Here is a 27,892-nt window from a genome sequence, read left to right as displayed (position 1 = left end):
GGGCAGGAGCATTCCCATACCAGACCTTTAACTTTAGCAAGGTGTGAACAGCTCTCCTTGTAATGCATCACTTTGTGCTTTATCCAGGAAAGCTTTACCTTCAGGGAATTCCTGCCACTTCCCACTCTTTGCTGTTGGAAAGCTTTTCTTGGTATTTACTCCTCCTTTCCTCTTTGATTCCAGTCCTGTCTTTGATAACCAGGAGGGAAAGGGGGGATGATTTTTTAGAGTGAGCAAAACCATGACCATGTGCTTAAATCTAAGCTCCCTGTTAAAAATGGAACTGAATTCTTACTGGGACCTGGAATTTACACAGCTGTAGTGGTCAGTGACCATTTTTGGTTTACCTACTCATGCTTGATCTGAAAGAGCAGTTCTCCTTGTTGCTGTTGCTTTTGAAGACAAGGCAGAGACACTGTTGGGAGGCTAACAGGTTTGAATCTGTGACACCCTGCTCTCAAAACTGTTCATGAGAACACACAGGAAAAAACACAGGTAGTGAGAAATACTGGGATGTGGCCACATTGTTTTCTTTGTATTTCCTAACATAAACAGGACTAAGTTAAAAGGTGGGGGGAAAGATCAGTGCGTATAATTCTGTAATCTTCTCTTCACTGGAGCATGAGGAATCCACACATATTAAATGTCTATCAGTAACTTTCCTCAGAAATGGCTACAGCAGTCCCCCATTTAAAAGGAGAACAAACATGTTATTGTCCTTGGCCAAGCCTAACTTCTGCAATGGCATCACGCAAAGAAAAACCATAATCTGCTGAGCAGCTCTGATCTCCTGATGGTGTAAGCCTGTTTGCTCACTAATCCTCCTAGACTATTGGTGGTATCTTCAAAGGAAGATGGAAACTAGTCACTGTCACCTGATACCACAAGGCCAAAACTTTCACGCATGGCTGCCTGAAGTTAGATATGCAAAGATGTGAGCTGGTTTTCATCAGCAACTCCCTTTGCAATCAGTGATAGTGTTGACTGCTTGCAGCTTCTAAAGGACAAGATGACTCTTTGGATAGGAAAGGAGGCTGTCACGCGTGGGAAGCATGGCCTGGGCTGGGTCAGAGCGCTGTGCACGAGAGACGTCAGCTCTCCAGAAGCTTTGGCATGTGTTTACTCTGTGGTGTATCGTGTGCTGGACTAAAATAACTTTTTCCCACTCCGCCACAGGTTTTTTGTGTCTGATTCTAGACAATGCACTTTGGTGGGGTTAATCACCCCAACTTTAGGAGTCTAGTTAGCCACCTAAGCCTGAGTAGGCACCTTCTGGAGGTTCCCTCCCCCACAAGCTGATTCATCTCGTTCTGAGATAGACATCTTGGATGGGTCAGATGACTCACTTTCTGGAGGTGCCTGTTTCTCCCCCCCGAGCCTCAGTGCCAAGGGAGCCGCAGACTGGCTCAGACTTAAGAGGTCTAACTTGGGGATATTTACAGGGAGGTGAGATGAATCTCACCCGTGGTTTCTCTATGCCCAAGATCTCAATCTACAAAATGAAAATAATATTTTTTTTTCTGTATATCATGTTGGACAACAACATTATTGAGAAAACTATGTTAAGACATTTAGATACTGCAGTTATAGAATCCATATGAGTAACTGAAGTATAGGCCATGAGGGTAAATGTTTCTTACATGATGAAACTAAATGCTGTGATTAATAATAATGTCAAGTCTGTACACAAGAAATGGATAGTGGTTAGGTTAATATACTGGTCTGGTTCTTGAGAGATCAGACCAGCTTACTTTGAGCTAAGAGGAGAATCATTGTTAGAATTAATTAATCCAGCAGGACATGCTTCCCACAAGAAATGAGGTGGGTGAAATAGCAAGTCTAGACAGTGTGAGTAAAAAGCAAAAAAAAGGCAACATGGTCTGTTTGTTAAGATGACTGGTGGGATGTGGGAGATCTATGTTCTGGGTGTCCTTGTGGGACCTGAGGCAAATTCTTTAATGTCTCTGTAGTCTGCGCTGTGTATCTGTGCAGCTCTTAGCAGCGGACATGGGAGTCCTCATTCAGCTCGCACTCTCAAGCTGCAAATGCAGCTAAAACAGCCTGCAACTCTTCTAGGTCCTCTTTTTTTAATTTTTGGACTGAAACAAGCTCCAAAAATTTACCTCATGATTAACGAAGCGTATGTCTCGGGAGAATATCGCGGCGACCCAGTCGCAGCCCAGCTTGACATCGATGTTCTGCGCTAACTTTTCCAGTGTGGGCAGGTGGCTGGTCTGGAAGTGATAGGCCAGCGTCACGTGGAGCTGCTTCTTGTGGGGCTCCACGTGAACATCTGCAACGAGAAGATGTCAGTTAACAACAAGTGAGTGTCGAGATTAGCAGCTTTTCAAAGGTGTAAGAGTGTCTATCGCCTCTGAACAGGAGCTGGGAGCCGAACTTCTAAAGATAGCTCAAGTGGAACAAATTGTAGGGCAGTTTCTGAAAAGGCTTTGGGGAAGTCAAACGTAAGTTCCCTATATATGTTGCACCTTGGATCAAATTATTAGAGATTTGTGGTCTGATTCAGTCCTGAGTCACACCAGGGTGGTAGACAAAGCATCTTTGCCAAACTGCCAAAACTCATTTGCATTCAGAAAACAACAGGTTTCTGGATGGTGTGATAACAATTATTGTAATTTTGAACCCACTGGGTCTTCTGCCAAAAAAGACACTTTCCCAGGAAAGGGGTGTCCTTTCTTTAATTAGCAGATGAGGATCTCCACAAAATAAGCAAGTTAAAAATAGTAATTTTTACTCTCCCTCCTCTATTCTCTCTCCCACAGCAGCAATTACAAATCCGTGGGATTTACAAGTTCAGGCGAGTAGATTAAATCTTTTCCCTGGACATTAGTTGGATTACCAGTTTGCCCACTGAGGGCGAGGTATTCCAAAATTGTGGAAACAGACATTGATATCATCATGATTCAAAATGATCCTGCAGAAAAAGAACCTTTATTAGGAAAAGATTCCAGGAAGCAGAAAGGTGAAAGTATGTGAAATATTGGGACTCTTCCAGTAGATGTGGAAATCATAGGATACACTGTTTGCATGTAATTTATTCTTGCTTATTCAACCAAAAATTGCAATTAAATTTGACTGATTATTCAGTCAAAATTGCCGCTATTCAGAGACTTGGCTCCAAGTGCCAGCCACGGGTAGCTTTGCAAGCTCATCCATCTTTTTTTTGACCAGCAAGAAAAAATATGCTCTGGATCTCTGAAAAAGCCCCAGAGACTTTAATGTGATAACCTGACCAAGCTGTGGGCTGCAATGCAGCAATTGGCTTCCCCTAAGAAAGAACCAATTTGTCTGAATTGGAGCAGTCGCGGGGGTAGAAGCTTGCTGGGAGCCATTGATGCTTCTTTCTTCTGGGTCAGTGTTTTCTGGCTAAGAACAGCTCCTTCTGACTGTATTGGTTTGGAGGGTACATCTACGCTGTGCAGGGGAACACTTAGACAATTCTTATGTGGCTGCAGCAGTCCTTGGACCCGCCTAATGTTTCTGTGCTTGTTGCTGCCTTCCAAAATGTGCATTTGTAAAGATAACAGCCATTTCCTCCCTCTTCTAAAGGGAAGAAAAGTTCTAGGTCACTGTCAGGTGAAAGCAATGCATTGCAGAGGTGTGATGAACCTACGACATGTCTGTATCTCTTCCTCTGAACCAGGGGCAGAGACTTCTAGCTGTTCTGCATGGTGTTATGGGGTGCCTGTCTAGCGCAGAAACACTCCAGGGACTCAGAAGTTGCCGTATCTTGCACTTAAACTGCAGGATAAGCCTGTGATAACGAAGGCTAAACCGGTTGTGTTGTGACTAGTCCAAGCTGAGCACTACAGCGACAGAGGGTGGGAGGATTAGTCAGGGAGCTATTATAGTGCTCCGATGCTGTTCTGACTTCCAAGTTTGGAGGTAATCGGAGGACACCCGGAGAGCCCATTCAGTAGCAGAGAGCATCGGAGCACGAGATGCTCTGGTTATCTCCCCCTTCCTGGCTCCTGACGGGTTCCCCCCTCCAGAAGCAGTAGAGGACCAGGCAATGGAGCCAGCCGTGTTGGTACTGAGATAGGGCTTTTGGAAAAGGTTCCCCCCTAGGTTGCCAGGGTACTAGAGATCTTCTCACAGAGCCCTGTTTGCATCTCAGAAATGCAGCAAAAAAACCAAACACAGCCTTTACATGAGTGAGGAAAGTTTTGTCACAGAGGCTTGAGGTAGCGACTGGAGCAGGAAATGCTCAGCCTTGCAGTCAGAGTGTCTATCTGAAAGGTTAAGGAACCACCAAATGTCAACTTCCCTTTCAGGAGATAGCACTTGAGACTAAGTGTGAGGTGATCTTTCAACTGAAAAAGCGCTGAAACCCAAAGCACCCGGTGGGGTGTTCCTCTTGGGCTCTTAGCCTTCAGGCCACTTTTAAAAATCAGGTATTGGCTTCATGAGCTTCGTTTCTTCATACCATCAAAACTTTGGTTTCTGAAAATGCCCAAGCCTTGACCAAGCTGTGAGCTCTTTGTAACTGCCAGCGTAGTCACTCACCTGCTTTAGAAGCAGCCTCTGCAGCGAAGTCTGCAGCAAACTTCTTGAGCACCTCAGCACTTTCTTCCTTGACAAAAAGCCCAATGAAGTTTGAGGATGTGTAGAGCTCCAAAGGCAGAGGGGCAGGGAATTTGCATTTCCACCGCATCACGGTGGCCTGCAGAGCTTCAGTGAGAGCATCGACCTTGCTGTCCTCACACTGCCAAAGGAAACGGGACAAGCATTTCTCAGGTGGAGAATCATTCCTTAGGCCTGCTTAGCTCTCTAGTGCACTCAATAGAGAAAGGAAAGACTTGGATGCGTGGGCGTGAATGGTCTACCTTTGCTGTTATGCAGTGAGAAAAAGCACAGGGTCATAGAAAAAGGTATGTTTAGAAATCATCCGCCCCTCCCTTGCCCTCAAAGCAGGATCAGCTATCCCCAACTAACCTTCCTAACCTCACCCCCACAAACACACTGTCTATTCTCATGTTAACAATCACTTGAGATTATTAGAATTTGGTCTTCTGCTGCTGCTCTTCCCTGAAAACAACCCGCTTAAAAACCTATTACCTCCTCAACAAGCCCAGGCATCAGGCGGTTCTGATAACAACCCCCCCCGAACTCCCGAGCACAAACTCTTCTGCAGTGACTGAATGAAGCGTGTAACGTCTCCAGTCTGGACCTGGCAAGGGCTGTTCATGAATGCATGCATAAAGGCAACGGAAAGAGGAGCTCTGGTTTACCATAAAGAACTGGCAAAGGGTAATATGTGGGAAAATGTTGTGAGCTTTGTTCTTCCCGCAGATCTGCTTCGACTGCTGCCAGAACTCAGACAGCTTCTGAGCCAGGGGGCCGGTGGGGCGCAGGTAGAGGACGTACTCCCGAGGCAGGGTGTCATCGAGGAATGGGTCACCCACATGGGAGAACAGCCTGAGAGGGAGAAAGAAATGTTAGATTGACAGATAAAGACACATTTTTTTTTCAGCAACATTAGCTTCCCCTGTCCTCACTCCCTTTTGTTCTCCCTTTATGGAAAAAATCAGCTCTGGCAGGTCAGGCAGAGAGGTGCACTGTCTCACTTGCAGCCCATTACCACTACTGAGTAATACAGAAAATGGGTTTTTAGTTTCAGACTGAGGCTCTGAAGATATAACCTGGGTCACTGCTTCTGCCTTTCTGACTTTCGGTGTACAAAACACAGGGAGGAGAGCACTAGAAATTGCTCAACATCTTTGAAAAGGCAGGTCTCAGTTTTCTGTTTAGGTGCTAGGGTGGAGAGACTAGTGGTTCCTTTCTCTCACCTTTTTTTGCTATTACTCGAGATCACAAACTCTCTCGGACAAGGCTTGTTTCTGGATTGCTTATTTACAGCACTTAAATAATGTCTCACTAATTTTGCTGGTGCTTTTCAGATAATGTCCCTGTTTAAAAATTCCACATTCTAATGGCTAAAATCTTAAACATTAAATTCACTGATTTCTTTTATTCCTTTTAACATTTATTACTTCATACCAACCAGTCGCATGCTGCTTGAACACTTCTTCCACCTGTCGATGCCAGTGCTTTTTGTCTGAAGAGAGAACAAAATAAAAAGAATACTTCAGTGATGCTGGATTATATGGCTATAGTCACACCTATTGCTTGAACCTTGGGTCCTTGCTGGGGAAGGGCTGTAATGGTGTCTTTAGAAACCTGCAGGTTATGCTTTCCAGACTGATTCCCTCATCCCTGGGGCTTTCTTTCGGACGTGCCACCTGTCAAATCGCCGTACTCTGTTTGAGGGGCAAAGTCACGCAGCCTGTTCGAAGTATGAGATATGGACCTCTGGGTTTTCCCTGCTTGGCCTAATGTTTTTCTGGATAGTGAAGCACCAGCTATTGGCATTTAATGACCTCTTTGGTCATTTGCTCAGAGTGAAAATCAAAACGTTTGGGTCTGGAAGTGCAGACATTGCAATAGCACTGAGGACAAGAAAAATTCAACTGCCACCAGGGGGCACAAACCAGAGATTTTTCAGCTTCCAATAACCTGCCAAAATTTGCAAGCTCCCTTCAGTCCTTGCCACATTTAAAGTGCTCTTTTGCTTATTTCCCTTCAGGATGCCTATAAATCTCTTTTCACTCCAGCTAAGAAGACCCAAGTCTTCTGTTCAGCAAGTTTTTCAGTTGCGGAACAAACCGGCACAGTGCTGTTTAACTTGTGTAGACATATAATAGTGTTTTCCGACATCAGCATTGAAATGCAGCTGTGGATCTGCTCAGCTTTGTAAGACTAGAGACTGCCAAAATGAGGAATTCACCCAGAATCCAAATGGCATAAATATTTAGCAAAAATTATGAATGAAGGAGGCAGAAAAGGATAGAAACATTAGGATTGTGGGGAAGAAGTCAGGCCCTCAGTTGGGTGTCAGGAGGCAAATTCCCCATGAATAGGTGATTTCAGAGCTTCCTACTTATGGGAAGAAGGGCAGTATTGCTCTCAAACAAGTGCTACAGGTGTAGTAGGAAGGAGGCCAAAATGAACAGGATGCCGGTTTAATCTAATTAACCAGCACTTGTGCAAAATGGTGTGGGTGGAGGAAGGTATGAAGAGCAAGAAGTCTTCGCAGAAGGCGAGAGTGTGGTCTCCAGGCAGCTGTCCCCTGAAGCCAGGGAAGGGGAAGGGATCCTACAGATGGGCAGTGCCAGAAAAGGATCTATGTCCTACAGACCCACCATGCTGCACTGGTAGACAGAGGTGTCTTTCCCAGTGTTAGATGGACTGCATTCAGGCACCAGCGCAGCTCCCACCAAAGGTAAAGCCCCACTGGTTGCCATTCGGCTTGTGAAGCACGTGCAGGGGTACAGCCCAGGGACTGACAAAGGTGACAGCCAGTTGTACTCTCCTGTTGTTATTTGGCCGAAGCAGCTCCCTCCCTTTTGTTCTGTGGGTTATACGCTGAGTCTCAGAGCTGCCTGCTGTTAGCAACAGAAAATCTGACTGAGGACAGGAAAACTTGTCGTTTACACCGGCCGGCCTCAAGCCGTAACCTAATCTTACTAAATATGGTATGTTACAGCTTGATAATAGTGCAAAAGACTTGCTGACATCTTTAAGCTGGAGGGAATGTGTCTGACCAAAGGGACAAGATCAATGTGTTATCTGCTGCGAGAAGATGCTACTGGTTGGTTATAGGAAGCGGGTCCAAGTGAGCAAAAAGGATCATGACTTTAGGGTTCAACCCGTGGCTCTAGGATTAGGGCAGCTGGGACCCTCCCGAATTTCTTGTTTCTGCTCGTAGTGCTGTATAGGATGTTTACTGCGCTTCTGTTGGCCTTTCTGTCTGCCGTGATGTCTTTCAAAAGCACTCTGATAACCATGCAGGAATATGCAATGTTACCCACCAGCTCGCAGACATGTGTTGTTGACTCAGCTGTGTTTCAGCTCTGCCCTTGGCTTCCCCACCCCTTGAATAGACATATTTTTGTTCATTTTGAGAGTAAGAGGAAGGCAGAAAGATAATGCTGCAAAAAAGCCTGTGTTGCAAATCTGTGATTATGAAAATACTTCCTCCTGAAGCATTTTGCTGCCCTTATCTGCCAGCATTCATTTGAGATCAGCATAGTCCTAGTCCAAGCACCTGCCTTCTGGAAGGATGTATCTTGCGCGGTCAACATCGTAGTTTGGTCTGTTCTATCTTGCTGACCTTTTCCTAGTCTGGCTCAGATGCACTATGCAAAACAGCTACTGCTTTGCTTTGAAAAGTAGTTCAGACAAGAGCAAAGAGCAAAAAGTTCTCCCTTGCACAGGCTGGGAACCTTTCAGGGAGGTTGCTCCTTGAGCAGAGCAATGTCCAGCTGCCTCAGCTGGCCGGCCATGGATCTTCCCTACCCTGTCTTCATCATCCGTTTCTGTTATGTTGCCTTGGCTCAGTTTACCTCCCTTCTTGCCTAGGTTGTTTATGCTCTTTAAAACATGACTAAAATTTGACTCTCCTAACCATAGATCTTGCCACTGAAGTGTGTCTGTCTGCGTTGCATCCGAGGCAGTGAATTAAAAACGCCCTCAGAGTAAAGCTCTGGCTTTGAAATGAGCAGTTTCTCCTGTTGGAAAGTGATGGCAGACAAGCTGGCTCTCACTCTTTATTTACTCTCTCCAGACCCCAGAGCAGATCTCTGAAGGAGTCATGCACAATCTAGCAGGACAGACGGTTCTGCCACCCACCCTTGTTGACTTGCTCGCTTAATGAATTGATGTTTCCTTGGAACAAATCGCACAATAGGGCTCTGCTGGAATTGACTGCAGCTCCTTCTCTGCTGCCTTTGTGCTCCGGGGACCCCAAAGGGCGTTAGAAAACATTAGGCTGGGCCCCACATGCTTTTGTTCATCCGTGATTTCAAAAGGTGCCTATCTCTTCCATGGGGACAATAAACTCCCTTTTCAATTTAATTTTCAGTGCAAGAAGGAAATGCTGCATAAAGCAAACAAAAGCCAAGGTATATTTTTATCATGGGACCTGAAACTGAGAGACTTTTTTTTTCTTTTTCTTTTTTTTTTTTTAATTTAGTGCTGGGAATGGTGATGATGACTGATAGACTCTGGTTAGTCACAAAACAGGGCATGCACTGCATCCCTCCCAAATACCCTCCTCTGTAGCCACCAGCCAGAACCTGGAGAGGACCCATTCTCCAGGTGCTCCAGCTCCCAGACCCTGTCAAGACCAACTTTTTAAAAGTTGAGTACTCAAAACTAGTCACAGCTGTGTTTGGCCACTTACAAATGTGGCCTGATTTTCACAACTGCTGAGTGCAGTGGGAGCTGGAAGACGTATTCTGCTTCTGAGAAAATCAGGTCACTTAATTAGGTGACTAGCTATGGCTTAGGTGCTCAAATTTACTCATGCTGGGTAGCAAGTATTGGCTGTAGTATTGTAGCTAGTGGTAAGAAGTGGTTTTGTGACACAGATGCACCAGAAAGGAAGAAAAGCCAGAAAGCAACTTATTTTTCAGAATCTACCAAACCAGCATTGCACAGTAACCATTTTTGGTCGTGCAAAAATTGCAGCTGGATTCAGATAGGAGGTGAAAAGCTTTGTGCAGCATTAGTAGTCCCTTAAGCCACCCAATTCCTCCATCTCTTAACTTCTGCTGCCTCTGAGATGAAGTACAGGGAAATCATTTAACAATGTACAGCAACACGTAATAGCAATTTTGAACAGAGAGCAAGGGAGATGCTATGTCCAACTGCAGGTCTGAAGATGGAGGATTTAAGGAAGGGGAAAGAAGATCCTAATAGCAGTGTCTTCCAAAAGCACTGCAGGTATTTTATCCACCACAGAGAATCGGATTTTTTTTGATTCTTCAACCTCAAAGGCCTCCCTGTGACACTCTTCAATGTCAAGTCACAAGGAAAGTCTTCTTCCACTCAATCACTGGTTAAACAGTATTAAAATATTGCTAGGAAGCGTCCCAACTAAACAGTTGACCCCTTAGCCTGAAACATTACAGCAGAACTAGTGTTGCTGCCCTGGAATACATATTAATGTGTAAATGGTGCCCATTTTAACCCCAGTCCACTTAATGGGAGAGCACACAGCTCTGCATGCTACAGAACTTAACTCATTACTGTTGAAGGATTTTTGGCTTTCTGCAATTTCAGGGTAGGAAAAAAAAAGGCAACAAGGGAACATCAATTCAGCTAGGAAATACATATCAATAAACATACAGTATAACGGCAAAATCCCATTTACTTCAGAGGAAATGACTGTAATAGGGAATGATGCATTAGCCATAAAGAGAACCTTCAGTCTCAGAAGCACCACACAGAAATCCTTCCTCTGTAAGCGCTCAGCTTTCTTATTCTAGTCCAGTTTAAAAAAGGAGGGTGTGTATGGCTGCCAATGGTGCTGTGGTGCGCGAAGTTATGAACTGCCATGCGGGAAAGTTAATGCAAAGAGCACAAGAGCAAGGGACTGGGGTGAACTATTTTGAGATAGTTCTTTATCTGCACCTGCATTATATTTTATCACTAAGAAGGTATGCAAACTTTGGGGTGTTGATGCCCACAGCAGAGATCAGCCGACATGCAAGGCACTGTGCTGGGGCAGGGAACACGACTGCATTTGTGCACCGTGGCCGTGCAGGGTCCCCAGCCTCCATGGCGGCCAGGCTGGGCTGCAGGGGCTGAGACGTTCAAGCCCTTCAGGCATGTACAGAGCAGAGACCGCCGCAGGCAACCTCTCCTCCTCACACGTTCAAATACACCAAGGCTGACTCACGCAGCTGGTTTGAACCCTTGGGTCCAGAGAGCCTGTTTGTTCTCCTGAAGCAAGGTCTAATTCATATAAAGTTGGCCCCTCTGGCTGCTGCTGAGGACTGAATTTCCCTGTTTCCATTGGCTCTCCCTTTGCTATAATAAGCAGAGATTCAAACCCTGCCGTCGGCAGAGCTGACCTCTGTTTGTAAGAGGGAGCTTGCTCTGCTGCGTGCTGCTGCTCACAGAGGTAGTAGAAAATGCTAGCAGCAGTCTCTACCTCAGATCCACCTACGAGTTGTCTGCCTACGGAGGCACCGAGGGATTTGTGAATGAGCAACGGAAGGATGGAGGCAGCCTGTAAAAGAAAGGGAATGACTAAATCTTCCCTTTCATTACATGCCTCAAGCCTAGACAAACTTCTTAGCCGTGAACAAAACCCCTCGGAGGGATGAATTCATCATTGCAAGAAGCCCTGAATCTTTGGCCCATAAAATATTTAGCTGTGTAAATAAAGATTTTTTGGAAACTGCATTAAACATGATGGAAGTACTTGGCTCTCCTCATCATTAGGTTCAGTTCGAAGGACTGCCTGACATGATAAGATAGGAATTATGGATCATAATTTATGCCAAATGAGTTTGAAAGAAGAATGCTGTAAAATAGAACATTTTTGTTAGGATTATAAAATAGGCACCTTTATTTTCGCTTGTGTGTGTGTATAAAATATGTGTTTATGTAAACATATATTCAAATAGATACATGTATCTATTTAAAGCTTGACTTTTTTCAGTCTATGTTGGTTTATGGTAAAAGAATAGAAAACAAAATGCTGGCTGGCTCCAGGGAATGACAAAAAATAGGCTTTTTCTAGATGTGGCTGCAGTTGCTGTTTGGAGCATGCCTGTCAGTCCAAGTACAGGTCAGAAGCCCAATAGTTAATCCTCCCCTTAGCTTACATGCCAAACTCAGTCATGGTGCAGGAGGTCCTGAATTCAAACCCTGCTGTATAGCAATAGGTATAGGGAACCAGTTATAAATTCTTTGCAACCAGTAGAATTCCCAGCTTTTTTTTTGTGTGTGTGTGTTTCCAAATTGCCCATCAAGTGACCTTTACAGATTCCTTAATTTTTGCAGTTTTCATCAATTGTTTATACCATTAACAGTACAATAGTGGAAATGTATCTATTTTAGGCTTTCAGTAAACAATTGCACATTGAAGAACAGTTTTGCAAGCAAAATTTCTGCCCATCTAATGACTGGATTATTTGATGTAGGGAAAGATACCCAAATTCCAAATAACTGACCGTGTCTCTCACAAATTGCTTAATTGTTCTACACACAAAAATGGCCACAGTGAGGTTTTCTTTCCAAATGGTTTTTGATGTGGGTTATTCAAATGTGTTCATCTGAATTCTCAATATGCAGAATTCAGTCGGTCACCAAAAATCATATGATACTGTTTCTGTTCTTATTTGGGTGACCTTACTTCTATAAATAGGGACAGGACAGGAAGATATCACTAGGGATCAAGTTCCTGTTTAGGGTAGGGGGTTGGGTAGGTTCCTTTTCTGCAGTTGGTTAAGAAAAAAACCAAAAAACCTGGGTCTTTTTGCAAGACAGGAATGACTCTAACATAAGTGCACGGCAGAAGAATTGCTACTTCTTCCCTTCACTGAGCTTTGGCTCAATCCTTCAAGCATTACCTTAGCTTATCCTTCTGTTCCTTTCTGCACATGATGGAGGACATAAAGTCCTCCTCACGTTTATTGAGTGACTCTAATTGCAGCCACATCCTCCACAAAACGCGAGTTCATTGCTATACGCCGAGATCCCCTTAGGAACATGCTGTTCAGTACAACACCCCCGATTTAGGTCAGCGAATGCTATAAGCAGATCACAGTATGTAAAGACCCAGGTCTTGCCTGAAATACAGGAACTTTCAGAGGAGTACGGGGAACTGCCTGACTGCACAGTGGCTTCGGAGGCTGCAAAATTTCAAACTGTGCTATATCCTGTAGGTCACATAAATATTTATAGAAGGTGCCTGACAGCATGATAGGGCTCGGTAGTTCTCTTCCTCCTCCTTCCCGAGGGGTGGCTGCTTACTCCCAGCTATTGAATACCAAGCTCTGGTAATAGGAAAGAGAGAGAAATGGGAAACACCATCAGAAATAAGTTTGGGAAATGTTCTGCTATGTTTTTCTAGTTTCCATAATTTAAAATGTTCATTTTTTCAGAGGACAGTCCAGCTGGCAAACTGCAGTCTGGCCACATGATGATGATGATGATTTTTAAGTGCAAAGAACGAGGGCCTGGGCATGTGTCTCTGTTTTATGTGTTTATTTTTTTAAGTTATGTAAGATTTTGAAGGCGGATTTTCCCCCCCTTCTTCAGCACATGTGCACTAAGTCATTCCCCTAATCCTCTGCTTAGCTGGCTTGTTAAAGCAAAAGAAGAGGGAAGTACAGACTCATAAAATGTGTCCGGGATAAAGGCAGGAATGTGGCAGCCATTTAATATTTTTAAAGAGATACACAGTTTAAAAAGGAAACAGGATATTATTTTCTTTAGAACAATAACAGTACAGCTTTTTAAGAGGCATGAGCTTAGATGTCAAAGTCCTGAGCTTGCTGTTGCCAGCCACTCCACTAGGTCCCTACGTGACGGAGGAGGAACTAGGCACAGGTATTTTGGCTGATTTGAATTGGTCATACACCATCAAAATTCCTCTGTCCTTTTATTCTCCCCTTCAGCTTCAGGTACAAAAACTTATCATTAGTTTTGCTTACAATCATGATACTGTTTTTCTTTTTAGTTTTTGGTTTGGATTACATTTGTTGTTTGGCTTTCCAGTTCACTTCCTTAAGCTTTTCTCCCTAGAAAGGTACTGCTGCTCAAAGAAAGAGCAGCAGTCTCTGAAAATAACAGGACTCCTGAAGCTGGAGATTTAAGAAAATGATGTCTCACAATTTCCTAATAAAACCGTAAGAGTTGGCAGCACCTCAGCTGGCTGATTCAGAAAGGTTCAAAATTTTGATGCAGAGCATCACTGGAAAAGGGTGACAGGGTTAAGGAAGATGGGTAATAACCGCTGCTGTTAAAGGGTTTGCAGAATTCTGAATGTTAGCAAAATAGTCAAATATAGATAGTACAAATAAATTCAAATAAAAGGTGATTATAACGAGCACATTCAGCAGAGGCTCATCCCCTTCAAACGCCTAATTTTAATAGTAGCCAGAATGCTGCAGAATGACCAAGATTTCAAATAGCGCAGTGCAGGAGAGCAGGAGCTTTCATCCCAATACTATTAATACATTTTTAGCTAACCAGGAAGACAATGTCTTTGCAAGGAGCCAAGTTAGAGGTTTAAGTATGCTCAAATGTACCATCTGGAGTTTCAGTGATAGCCAGAAAGGGAAGCAGTTGTCATGCTGATTGGAATAAGTTCCCTCGCAGCATTCAAGACAAACACGATGCTTTCTTCTTTCTAATTGCTCTTCTTCCTATACAGAAATGAGCTGGGATGGAACAGAGATTTGCCGTATCTGTTTTCTGTATCAAGGTCCTCTTATTGCTAGGGCCTCTTTTTCCCATCACGGGTGGGTTTTGGGCAGAGCGTGGATCTGCCACATGGCTTGGCCAGAGCGGGAAGCCGGGCCAGGTGGCTGCTCACGGCACGTGGTGCCCGGCGAGCGCTGCTCGACACGTGAATCGCAATTGTCTCGCTGCCACTTCATGAGCACCTTCCTCTCCATCTGTCACCTTGCCTCTTATTCCGAGTGGCACAGCTCGCCTTCAGCAACTGCCCTTTCAGCAGGTGTCCGCAGTGCCCAACACAGCTCCAGCTGGAAGCACCAGGACCTGCTGCCGAAAAACTTACCAATAGCCACAGCGATGGAGGATGCCCCATAGACCCTAATTCAGAGAGGGTGAGATGGGAGGTGGAGAGGCAGCGAGCTACCTAATGTCACACAGGTCATGGAAGAGGGGATGGGTTTGCTGTGGATCCTCTGACGTGCTGTGCTCTGCCGGGCTTGGGGCTCCCCAAGCAAGTTCTCCCGCGCTTGCTTTTCTGCCCCCACTTTACTCCTTTGTATGTAGAATTTTTTAGTATCATGTAGATCTTTAGGAAGAAGAAGAAAAAAAAAAGCCACAACTAGCACTTTAAAGTGCCGGTGTTAACATTTTCCAGCTTCTTGGGGTTTCAAAACAGGAAGTTTGGGGGCGGTGCAGTTGCACAATTTGCCAGAAAGCTGCTGTTCTGTGAAGTCGGTGACACTGGGCCGTACCAGGAACTTGAGCCCTGCAGGCCACCAAGGCCCTCATTTTCTGGGACTAATTCTCAGTGCGATGCAAGGAGGTTTTGATGTGCTGCTCCTAGTAGTAGGAGCCTTGTGGTTTTAGCTCCTCTTGACTGCCAGTGGAGAGCTGACTTGTTCTTCAGAGACAGAGTAAACCCTAGAGCTAAGGGGAAGTTTTCCCAGCCCGACAGAGAGGAAGCGGGTAGAGATAACATAGACCAACGTCAATATGGTATAGCTAAAGACTGAAAACAAAGCATTGAGCTACTCGGTTTGGATCTTGTGATGAAACTTGTGATGCAAACTTCCTTCTAGGTTAGAGTCCAGGTCTTTGTATCATGCACATCCTCAAAGGGAGAGTTTGAATGTTTGTCTGAACTCACTCTGACTTGACAGCAATGAGATTTGGACTATACCGTCCACTTACATGCAAACAACCAGCATCCCCGAAGTTTTGTTCAAAGACGGGGAAGCATCAGGTTGGGGCCTGCATAGCCAAATCCATTCAGTCCCTTTCCATGTAGTAGAGGGAAGGGAATATATCAGAACTAAATCTCACTATGGGTTCTACAGTAAGGCTTCATGGGCCTATCTGGAATTTAATATCAAAGTTGGTCAGTGCATGAGCTGGAGTAACTTTCTACCAAGAGGAAAGGCGATGGTTAATATCAAAGCAATGACATTTTGTGGTTAGTCTGAATATCTGTTTGCCAGAGATGGAAGAGTTAAGACGCCCATGTCCTGACAGCTGGACTCAGCAAGCTTAACTTGGTATTCTTTGCACTAGTCAGGTTTTGCATTATTTCCTGCATTTGGAAGAGCCTAGCTGTATTCATTCTGACACCTTATTTTCTTCTCAAGTAGTCATTTTCTCTTCTTTATGGGCAATGTCTGTTTATCATGAGGAATCTTACATGTTGTATGTACGAATGGACTTACAACTTTGCTGAAAAGGCAAACCCCAGAGACAGAAAATGGGAAGTAGATGCCTAGCGAGAAGCTAACCACGATCTCACACCTAAAATAGACTCACGCAAAACAACAAGAAGGAAGTCTAAGAAACTAAGGAAGGTGGAAGGAAGAAGGGTGGAGTGCTGAGATAGTTGGGTTAAAGGCAAAAAGAGATACTCAAAATAGCCTCCTGCTCTAGACAGCTCTGTTCAGGAATTTTTTTAAGCCTTGCTGTTTTCAGTAATACAAATATTTCAAAATATTTCAAATATTATTCCTTGCTTACTGTTTCTTGCCCTCTAGATAGGACAAAGTTATGTCAACAAGCGTATGGGAGACCTGGGCAATAACCCCAAAGTGCTGGAGGAAATGGAAGAAAGGAGGGTTAATGCAGCAGATGATGAGGCACACTTGCCACTGACTCAAGGCTAAAACACCCCCCAAACAGTGTTGGGGTTGGGAGTGCCATGGTACTAGAAGCTCCATCTTGGGGTGAGAAATTGCACACAGGTCTCAGCCTCTTGCCTCAGAGATTTTGAAGTGTGTGGTTAAACCAGTAAGCTAAAGCTAATGTCAAAGTTTCCATTGGGGGGAAAAAAAAAAGTTAGTTACCAAGCTCTGGTCTGAATTTCAATTTAGGTAACTGTATTTGGTCCCCTTCAGATCGCTTTGTAGTCATCAGCTGAGACAAGTCTTTGCTAGTTGTGGTGAACTCTCTAAAGTAATCCTGCAGACCAGGACATCAGAAAAACTCCAGTAAAATGAAGCTGTACAAAAACTTTGGTGGAGATTTTTAAGTTAGCTCAGCTTTGGCTTGCCTCTTCTACTTATTGTTGCACGAGGAGGAAATTTAGGCAAATGTGGATGCTTTTGAGAGCACTGTATGCTAAAGTAAAGTGAGATATCCAAGTCAGAATGAAGTATTGCTGCGTTAATATCTGTCCTTTACCAGCCTCAAGTGTCAGTAGCTGTAAAAATGCACAGTACAATTATTTTGCTGTTATAACATTAATAACAACGAGAAGTCATAAACTCTTGGCCAGACTTTAAACTCTAATACCAGATTATACATTAAAAATATCCTTGTAGTGTCCGGTTAAATTATCTGGAATTTGTACATGAGGTCTAGCCAAGAGTCTCTGAAAGGTTTAAATACTAACTATGGAAGGGTTAAAAAAAGCCACATTAAAAATATATATGTTTGAAGTCTAAAAGGGAACAGGAAATGAAGAATTGTGATAAACTGAGAAACAATGAGATGAAGAAGGATCTGAGAATGTAATGAGAAAACTTTACCACAGACTGGGAATATTTCCCTGTATACTTTTCTGATTTTCTTATGGCCTGTCAGTTCTAACTGTACAGTCTTTATTCCTGTATCTGATCATATTCTTGCAGAATAAATAAGTAAATTTCAAAAAAGAAAATAGAAAGACCTTAATGAGACCTGGATTTAGTAATTATCCCTACGCCAAAGAGTGCTTATGCATTTAGTTAACTTCAAGTACGTACTTATAGACTTCAGCGAGGCATATGCACATGCCAACTGCTCTTCTGCAAAGCATGTGCTGAAAGGTTACTGCAAATCAAGGCTTTGGGTCTATTCTTTCTTCCAGTAGAATTTCTAAGGATTTTAAAACAAGTGTTTGCCATGATAAAAGTAACTTTTTTCAGTTCACTGAAAACCTGGGGATTTGATGCTAGCAAGTAACAAACGGATGTGTATTTGCTGGAGCAGGACTGTACTTAACACCCCCATCTCCTCCCAAAAAAACCCCAAAGCAGCATACCTGACTGAAGGTCTGTCGCAACCTCCAGCACAGCACATCATCTGCACGGTCCTGCTCTGTCCCCTCACCACGGGATTCTCCTTGACCCAGTTCATAGCCTTCAATTAAGAGCTCCCAAATCTAGCGGGTATCGTGATGCACTGGTTACTCTAGTGCTCAGTTCTCATGTTTGTGGAGGAATAACTTCACCGTTCTGTGCTCCAAGATGTCTGTTTAACATCGTAAAATGCTCTCTGCAGCTGCAGCACTCTGCAGTGCCCGGCACAATGGGGCTCAGAGACCTCGGTAGGGCACAACCACGGTATAGATCATAAAACATCAGCTCAGCGGGTCTCTCCCCCAATCATTTCAGTCTCTTCTGAGCATCTGAGTAAACGCAAGCAGCGTTAGGTCTTAAAAAGTGCTCAGCACACAGTTTCATCCAACCGCAAGAGATGGGAATTCCCAGGGGCTAAGCACTGGTGAAACCCTGCAAACTTTACAGCGCCAACCATAAAGGTGCTCGACTCCTATTCTGTGTTTTGCACATCAAGAATCAATGTGAAGCAGGTCCCACAGTCTAGTTATGTCTCCTTCCTTCTCCTCCTCTCAGCATTATCATTTTAATTTCTGACACCTAAGAAATCAGGTACCGGGAGCACTGGACTGGGAATAAGTCTGAGAAAAACAGACTGAGAAAAGCTCATTGTGCATGTGTATGAGGATCAGAGACATAACCTGGCCTGTCCTCTGCCTCCTCTATTCATGTGCTTGGCCAATATGACTGCTGATGTTTTGTGATTGCTCGGGTACCTAAATGGTGGGAGATTTGGGACTTCCCTTTAGTTAAGAGTTTTGACCATAAGGATTCTCAGATGAGATGTGTTGTCTGAGTATAGAGTGTTTTTTCTCATGGTTTTTCCTTTGCCAGTCACCAAAGACACTTAGCGCCTCGCCTTAGCGCTTTACCAGAAGCATCTCCCATGTGGAGGCACACTTCATCGTATTGCCAGGGTTGTGTAGGAGGCCAAGTCTTGGATGCTTGCCTTGAAGACCTTGTTATCCAGATTGATCTTTTCAGGCAGGTATTGTTAGACAGACACACTAGCATCACCTCATTTCCATAGCGTAGCTCTCCCCCGCGCTGGAGTGTAAGAACTGATGTGGGGGTGTATTTCTAAAATTATTCACGATGCAAATCTTTTACAACTGATCCCCATCTTATCTGTTTTGTGTGTGTGTCTGATATCTTGAAAGCATACCAAGAAGTGCAATTTTTTTTTAAATGCAGAAGGAATGGTAATAATATTGCAGCCTTTCTTTTCATCATGCTGACGAGGCAGCCTGTCCTGTGCTGTGCTGTGTGTCACTGATCCACTTCAGCTCTTGCTAGCCAGACAGCTGTCACTAACAGCAGCAGCATTAGCAAGTGTGGCACGTCAGCGGCGGTACCCAGGAAAAGCACCTTGCAGCATTGGTACTGCAAAATAATAGCGGTGCTTACAGCAAGACCCTCTCTCTCTGCCCTGTCAGAGTGGGCTCTTGGGAGGTGAAATAAGAAAGAGCTATAAATTAAATGAATGACAGGTGCTTAGTGTGGATAAAGATTGGTTATAAAGTCCCCTTGGTTTTTAAAGAGTACTTTGTTATGCAGGCTCCTGTGATTATGGCAGAGGACCTAGACTGGCATGAGCTTCCCTCTTGGTAAATATTTAAGAGCTGCCTTGTGAAAAGTAGGCAAGAAAGGACGATGCTAGATATCAGTTCAGAATAATTATTTGCAGCAAATTTCAGAGGCTAATAGCAAGGCATATATGGTAAATCGTGCATGTAAGTGTGCTGTAAGAGGTGGGAGAGCCCTTCTGGAGTCCAGAATCCCATTATTCCAGGAGACAAACTCATTCCAGTGGGTTTCACAGGAATAGAAAGCTGCAGCCCTGCTTTTATCCTTGCCCAGCATTGCCTTCTGAATGCAAACGCATTCGGGGTGTCTCTGCCCATTTAAGCCGCTGCCCTACAGTCTGCAGCCCGCGTCAACTGCAAGCTTGCCATCACCAAGCCAGGACACAGGGTTAGAGATCCTCAGATTAAGGCAAAAAGAGAAAACACAAAATTTTAAGTCAAAGGAGTTGAAAAAATGGAACCCACTTCTCAAAAATATTGAAAAGGAAGACATTGTGATTTCTTCTTGCATTTTTTCTAGATTTTAAAATTTGAGGGTATCCTGGGAACGCGTTTCAAGCTTTTCTCTGTAGTGAGGCCTTTCTTTATTCTGGTTCTCAAAGGAGCTGAGGCTTATAGGACCGTGCTGTGTCCGTGTGTGTGTTTGCGAGTCTCTCCAACTTCCTACAATAACTTCTGAACCTACTAGTATATTTAAACCCAGTGTGACAGAGACGTAGAGCTATCGAGGATATTTCATGTCTTGTAGCTTCTGTAAAAATAGGTTCTTGGATAGCCATAAGTAACCTTAGGAGTGCACCAGCTGGAAAAGATTGTGAGGTGAGCTTACTTGTTATTAGACATCAGAGGATCCTCACAGAAGCAAGCCCTAAGAAATGCTGCAGTCATAAGAAAAGCATCAACCATCAGAAAGACATGTGCACAAAACAAGGCTTTGTGAGTTCTGGCATTCCCGGAGCTGGTTGTTCAAAGACAGCGAAGGTTCAAAGGCAGCTACGGCATGCTCTACACATTTTTCTGCCATAGATTCATCAGGGTAGGCAGGGCTTTTGTGTAGACAGTGAAAGCCCGAGCAAGATCAGGACTGTACAAGAGTTCAGATCTGAAAGTGCATGAACTATACCAACACAAGCACTTCTATACTGCCACAGTTGCAGATATATTGGGAAAGTTTTGCAGAAATTACTATCCTGGGAAAGCCGAAAGAGCAGAATGAGTGTTTCAACAAGACATACGTGTCTGGGGAATCCCACAACTACAGGAGCTGAGGCTTAGAGAAAGTCAATGAATATTGCAGGATAACGGCCTCCCAGCTGCAGATCTGCAGGCTCCTGCACTTCCAATGCTGGCGGCTGCCATTTCATGTGCATATGCGCATGTGAGATAACGTAACCTTTCCTCAGTCCTTCCCTGTTCTCTGAACAGACCTGCTTCTGCTAGACTCTTACTGCTCCTACATCTCCACTATTTCACAAAACACGCTTGGGAAGCACAGATAAAAAGGTTCCATGAAATACAGAATCATAGAATCGTTTAGGTTGGAAAAGACCTTTAAGATCATCAGGTTAACGTAGCACTGCCAAGTCCACCACTAAACCATGTCCCTTAGCACCACATCTACACATCTTTTAAATACCCCCATGGATGGTGACTCAATCACTTCCCTGGGCAGCCTGTTCCAATGCTTGACAACCCTTTTGGAGAAGACATTTTTCTTAATATCCAATCTAAACCTCCCTTGGTGCAACTTGAGGCCATTTCCTCTTGTCCTATCACTAGTTCCTTGGCAGAAGAGACCAACCCCCACCTCGCTACAACCTCCTTTCAGGTAGTTGTAGAGCGCGATGAGGTCTCCCCTCAGCCTCCTCTTCTCCAGGCTAAACAACCCCAGTTCCCTCAGCCGCTCCCCATCAGACTTGTGCTCCAGGCCCTTCACCAGCTTCGTTGCCCTTCTCTGGACACGCTCCAGCAGCTCAGTGTCCTTCTTGTAGTGAGGGGCCCAAAACTGAACACAGTATTCGAGGTGCGGCCTCGAATTATTGTGTGCATGCATGTCCCTTTCACCTGTGGCAATACATGATTTCGGGCTGCAGCTGAAAACAGACCTTTCTCAGTGCATTCCTCTTTGCTCCTTCTGCAGTTTAACATTTAATTCTTTATCTCCGCAAAGCACGTTGGCAGACATGTTTCTATACAGGGTGCAAATAAATTGCATGGAGTGAGGCTGAAGCGAGTATCACGGCAAATTCTGTTGGTAGGAGGCAGACCTCGGTACCATTTTCTGCTGCTCAACACTTACTCTTTCCTGCATTAAGGTTTTGGGATGTTTGTGGATGCTAAGCCCAGTTCTGCATGGTTTCCTGGACATACTGAACTGCATAGAAATTACTCCATCCTGCAAGACAGATAAACATGCAGTGTGTTAAACTGCATCAAGACCACGAGGTTTTCAGAAGAGCTCAGCATTAGCCTAATTTTGCTCCCAGTGGTATTGAATGAGGCAGAATTAGGCTAGAGCTGAGCTTCTGAAAGCTGTACCCTATCTTCCTTTTGCTGTAGTTGTCTAAAAATGAGTCCAATTAAATCAACAGCAGTACGAATGTATAATTAATTAAAAAAATCAAAGGTTGTCTTACAGCATTGATCAGCATTTAGCAATCCTGCCACCAGCTCTTACTCTTTTCATTCTTCCTTTTTAATCAGTGATTATTGTTGTATCTCCTTACGTTACGATCACATATTCTGGTAGTATTTCAATGTGACTGCATTCCCTGGGAGCAGTAAACCTAGTTGCAAGAGGAAAATGAGAAACTCCATTAAAAGAGGAAGGGAAAAAAATGTTACCTGGTCCTGACACCTAACTGGAGCCCTGATAGCAGTGAAGGATAAAAATTTGCTCACTGTGATAGTCAAGGCCTTCATTTGCAACACAGCCCTGACAAGAAACTAAAGCCTGAGAGAGAAAAAATTGCATGTCCAAAGTCATCTCTCCTGTAGCTTTGTGGGAAGGGGGGTAAGGGGAGGTGTACTAGCTCAGAGCTATTGCTTTCCCTGTTGCTACTGTTTTGTTTCTAGCACTCCCCCCACCCCAAACAGGGTTTTTGGTCTACCAAGAGAGCGTAAGGCAGCCACCTGTGAGCACAGGGCTTTGTCACCTCCCAAACAAGTGTTTCACACTTCTACTCTTGCAGTGCAGTGTGAAGGGAGCTGGAGAGGATGTGCTCTTCTCAGTTATCCTGGCAGGAATCCCCAGAAACTGTGCTGGATTTACAGCAAATCTGGAGTGACTCCATCTGGGTTGCTGGGGGCAGAATCTGGCTTATATTTTGAGTGCCAGCTGTTAGTGGGAAACAATAAGACAACATGGAAGGAGAAGAATCCCTATCATCCCGTTCTGGTGGCTCTTCATCGGTTTATGCCTAGATTTCTCCACCTTTCCTTTGTCCAGTTAAATTTCAAATTGAATCTGTTTCTTTGTGACAGTAAATGCGGACAGCTAAAAAGGCTCATGATACGGCAGTAGCCTAAAGAAGGACTTTTGCCTCAAGGAAAGGTGGTGGCATCAATTGCTGACTTTGTGGGTAGTTTCAGTGAACTGAATGAATCTTGTGGTGGTGGCATCCTTCCTTTTAAATATAGTTATTCATACTGTAGATACCTGCATCCAGACTTGTCTTTACAGTCAATGGAGGCACTTGTAGGGCACGTTTACTTTTGGCGAGGGTGGGCATTTAAAATAGGTCAGATGACTCATGCTCTATAAGTGCCTGTTTCTCGCCATTGCCTGGAAAAAGAGTGAGACGTCTAGTCCGGTCACGGGCATCACCTACTGACATGTAAGGTTATGTGAAAGTACTCCTGCCCTCTATTTTTCTGTGCCTATTCTCTGTCTCTTGTTGGTGCGCTCTATCCTTTTTTCCAGTATATTTAGATCATAAATTCCCCTCGGCACTGTAAACTCCTGTAATGCATGACGTCAGCGTGTATCTGGGGATCTTTCAGCAGTGCCATCACAAAAATAACAGTACAATACTTTCCAATTAGTACATACAGACAGAAAACAAATAAGTTGTGAGAAACAAACTATTCATAGTGTGGTCCCTACGCTATCAAAAGACCTGAGGGGGAAGTTCTTTTACCTTAAGCCACGCAAGCAGCTTTTACATATGACTCACTGTTTCTTTATCCTCAACTAAATACTCCTTGCAAGAAGCCTGATAGAAATTATTAGTAAAAGATCAGCCATCTCTAGGTTTCAGTGAAGTTTAATAGAAAGTTACATCCCTGCTGTAGATTGGTGTAGAACAGCTCAAGGAGGACTAAAAGAGTTTGTATTCTTGCAGTGTTCTCTGAGATTTCAAATTGACGGCTTTAGGACTCGTATTTGTACAAATGTCTGCCCTGGGCTGTATTATAGTGGTGTGTCTGTTAAACAGAAGGGATTCCTTTCTTTTCTTTTTGGTTTGAAATATAATTTCAGATAGTTCCTGCATTGTTGATTTGCAATGTCCTTTTTGGGTATCTAGTCACGTATGAAGGAAGAGTTCAGTACCGCAAACCCAGCTGCCCTGCATGCAAGACTTGTCTGTTTTCTTTAGTGTATTCCTGACAGATCACCCCCTCAGGTAAGTCCTTCAAATAGACTCAGGATTCCAGGATTCAGCGCTGTTGCTGCCAGATTTAAAAACAAAGATATCTACCAGGTTTTTTTTATGTAGGGAAGAGTCATTTTTACTCCTCCGCTGCCTTTGCTGACTGGGCACTCGTTTCCAGCTATAGGCTGCTGCTCTGAACTACACATTTGAAGTTATTTTTGAAATGCATTATTACCCTGAAGTTGCATCTCTCCCTTTTTGATGCATAATTTAGATTTTAGCCTCTTATAAATTACATGCCTAAGGAACTGCTGATGCTTCTGGGAAAAAACAACAATAATAAAACTGTACAAAGTATTCTTTGTGGAGACTGTTCTGGATATAAACACATTTATACTTCTCTGAGTTTTTCCTATTTTTGTCTCTGGGGTGTTTACATGAATACAGAACCTCTATTGTTTGGTAATTCACCAATACTGATGAGATCTCATGAATTCCTGCTGCACATCATCCCCGTCATGACATCACAGTTCTTTGTGGTACCCTGATGAATGAATGGATAGATGGAAGAATGGATGGGTGGACGGATAGACTATGGGTGGAGAGAAACTAGAAGTAGCTTTTTTTCTAGTGGAGGAGCTTCTTTATTGAAGAAAAGGAACGCCAAGCAAAACTCAGGGAGAAACATGACTATTAAAGTCATGAGGGGGCTTGAGTAGCTATATTGGGTGCTGGATTTGGTTGTCTTTTGCTGGTTGATGTTGACAAATCTATTTATTTCTGTGTGCATTTTATACTGTGCCCAAAATAGAGGTAGTGAGGTCTGTGGCTGCTGGTGCTATTCTTTAGGTTACTGTAGGTTTCTTCCAAAATCTGCTGAAGCCCACAGAAGAAAGTCCCAGTGGCTTACAAAAGCCATTGGGACATCTATATAAATTGGTCTGACTCTTTCAGGATGGGCGAAAGGATTTTTACATGTGTGCTCCAGTTCAACACGGCTACACAGAGGGAAGGATCTGCTTCTCTGCACTTAGTTTCAGCATTTTCAATCCTTCAAAGGAGGGTTTTATAAGCTGTGGGCTGCAGAAGGCACTGTGAATTTTGATTATTTGAGCAAAAAATTTAAAATGTCAGTCACAGAGGTCAGGCATCTCAATAGGAACCTAACCAAAATTGCCTTGATTTTCAAATGTGTTGTTAAAATCTGTGGCTCTGAGGATCAGCAGGCACTCAATATTTTTGTCACACCAGCTTGCTTTTGTTTTGCTTTATGTGGATGTTGCTGCTTAACTTAACAAACCCAAGCCTGAATGTCTTTGGCTTTAATATTTCTGATTAAAGGTGTAGGCATTTTGTATAAGATCCCACATTATATGAAATGCCACTGCTCCCTACTGAACTTGGCTTAAAATTAGTAATACCAAGTCCAAAGTTAATTAAAATCACAGAAAATAAACCTTCTGTTGAAAAACAGCTAGAAGGACTTAAGATTTAAGATGGCTCTGCATTGTATGTGATAGTTAATTGTAATTGAGTTTATCTGTGCTGCTCCTGAGCTTAAAAAAAAAAATTGCCTGAAAGGATCTATCGCAGTAAAATTGAGATACAGTGGGGGATGGAAAAAAAGTCTAAAATGTGATGTTTTTCTAAGTATTGGAGGCAACGTCAGCAGGTTTTTAAGTATGTAATTTATCGGGGAAGTGACTCAAATGAAATTATGCACTTTAAAAAATCAGCAAAGTGTTGAGGGCATAATAACCTTTGCAGAATTTTAAAAGCCCTTTCATATTCGTATTATTAGAGTTCCTCAATCCTGTAATTTTACTTCCTTTTTTTTTTTAATGGCACAGCTCCTAATATCAAGTGATTATTTCAGAATCAATGAGTTTCATTAGGAAAAGCAAAGTCAATCCATATCCTTCCTGGCTGGGGAGAAACGCTTAAGAAAACAACTTAAGTGTATCCTAAAACCCTAGAGATCATGACAAAAAAAGAAAAAATTCAAGTTTTAATGTTCTGGTTATTAAATCTCACTGTCTTTAAGCCAATCTCATGAGTTTCTGTCCTTAGTCATAAGCCCTAAGTTTTGCAGTCCCCTATTGGAGAGGTGCAAGATGGAGAGAAAAAGCCGTCAGAAACTCCAATTCTTCCATCCCTCAAACTTTGTGGCAGTTCCCCACAGGAATTAAAAATATATAGCAGTTTATGGTGAGGATGTGGCTAATTTTCTGTATCCCTTCATCCCATTATTAAGGAGACCTGCAAGAGCATTTTTGGGGGCAATCCACTACCATTTAAAAATCTACTCACTATATTAAAATCCCCATCATTATCCTCCTCTCTTCTCTCAAATCAAGGTGGCTTGAATTAATTCAGACATTAGTCATACAGAAAAGGCAAAAAAGTCTGTACTTGTTGAAAAAACATTCTCTGTGAGCATTCTAATCCACTGTTGATTTTTTTTTTAATTGCAGTATTTGACACTTGATCTTTGTGATACTTGAGAAGTGTTATATTAGATCAGATAAAAGGCCCATGCAGACCATTATTTTCTCCTGTTCCGTGGCCAGCAGTGAGTACTTAAAACCAGTATGAAAGCAGGCACACAGAAGTCATCTTCCTCTGCCCATACCCTTGCACCTTCCCAGCATTCAGCAACTGGCAGTTTAAGTATTTCTTGAGCCAAAAAGTGCATCTGAATGACTGTGATAGATGATCTCTGAACCCATGTTCGCTTTCCCCCTTTACAACACCCTGCCTGTGTGACTTCCGCGCTGCAGTTATTTGCTGCATGAAAAAGTTCTTCCTTGAGTTTGTTTTAAGCCTTTTGCCTCTGGCATCAGCTGTAGGACGCAGGCAGCCTCTTACATTGCTTGTGGCCAAAGCAACGTGTAAAATGGCAACTGAGACCGTCAGTACAATACGCTAGGGTGCTACAGATCAAGTGATGGAGGACCTTTACTAAGACCAGAACACATGATCCTGGGTAAAAGCCAAATAAGTGACAGCCTCACACCTTGTCCATTTCCATGAGGATTAAGCATTTTATGTAGTCTGAAAATCAACTTTTTTCCTGTCTGAGAACTACATGTTTGCAAACAAAACATGCATTTTTTTGTCATCGTTGAAAAGAGCTGAAAATGTTCTGATTTCAAACTTGGATTTATTTTTAGCGAGTGGGTTTTCTGATGAAAATAGAAAATTCTGATAAACTCTTCTATTGAACACTTCAGCCTTTCTTTGCCTTTGTAATCGAAATTATAGCTTGGTAGGGGTTTCTGAAGAGTCACCTGGAGGCAGGTTGATTTTGTTATCCTCCAGACAATCTCTGGTGGAAGAAAGGTAACACCACTGAATAAACTCTCTTCTGCCTTTGACCCAAAGATTGCAAACACCCTTCACAAAGGGGCTGGAATTTGCTTCAAAAGGAGTCAAACAATAACCTTTCAATGGATTCCATCACTTCCGTAATAAACAAAACATGATTCCCTTTCAAGCTTATCTGTGTGCCAAGTTCTGTGGTTACAATACAATAGCTGTATTGTTCTTATATGCTGCAGGCTAAAATGTATTTTGGTAACTGCTGCTCTTTGTAACACAATTGTCTGATGACAGTTATTCTAGCAAACCATTAACTCCTTCAGACCGAGAGGACCTCTTCCAAGCAGGCTGGATAAGCCTCAAGAAGTCATTTCTCCCACTGAGCATTGAATAGAACAGAAAGTAACATAAACTTGGGACTCTCAATGTTAGATAACATGTAAATTATGGTGACTCATAGTGGAAAATTGTAGATAAAAATTACACAAAGGCTTATTTTACCACCATCTTATGATTTTTTTCCCTGTAC

The 27,892-nt window shown here is 43.3% G+C and overlaps 1 protein-coding gene across 2 annotated transcripts in view; it reads right to left on the bottom strand.

Annotated features, from left to right (window-relative positions):
- The window catches only part of UBASH3B (ubiquitin associated and SH3 domain containing B), a 74,268-nt gene that overhangs the window by 19,358 nt on the left and 27,018 nt on the right, over positions 1-27,892 (bottom strand). Inside the window, exons 2-5 of one of the 2 annotated variants that reach the window (XM_075172966.1) lie at positions 6,026-6,079; positions 5,253-5,439; positions 4,528-4,726; positions 2,124-2,293 (exon numbers count right to left, since the gene is read on the bottom strand). In XM_075172966.1, coding sequence (XP_075029067.1) covers positions 2,124-2,293; positions 4,528-4,726; positions 5,253-5,439; positions 6,026-6,079 — 610 coding nt within the window. Of the gene's footprint in view, positions 1-2,123; positions 2,294-4,527; positions 4,727-5,252; positions 5,440-6,021; positions 6,080-27,892 lie in introns of both variants that reach the window. The other variant, XM_075172967.1, reaches the window with a different exon arrangement.

Source organism: Calonectris borealis, chromosome 24, assembly GCF_964195595.1.
Source record: "Calonectris borealis chromosome 24, bCalBor7.hap1.2, whole genome shotgun sequence".
Lineage (NCBI taxonomy): Eukaryota > Metazoa > Chordata > Aves > Procellariiformes > Procellariidae > Calonectris > Calonectris borealis.
Note: the sequence above shows the minus strand (reverse complement) of the source record. Positions and strands in the feature narration are given on the sequence as shown.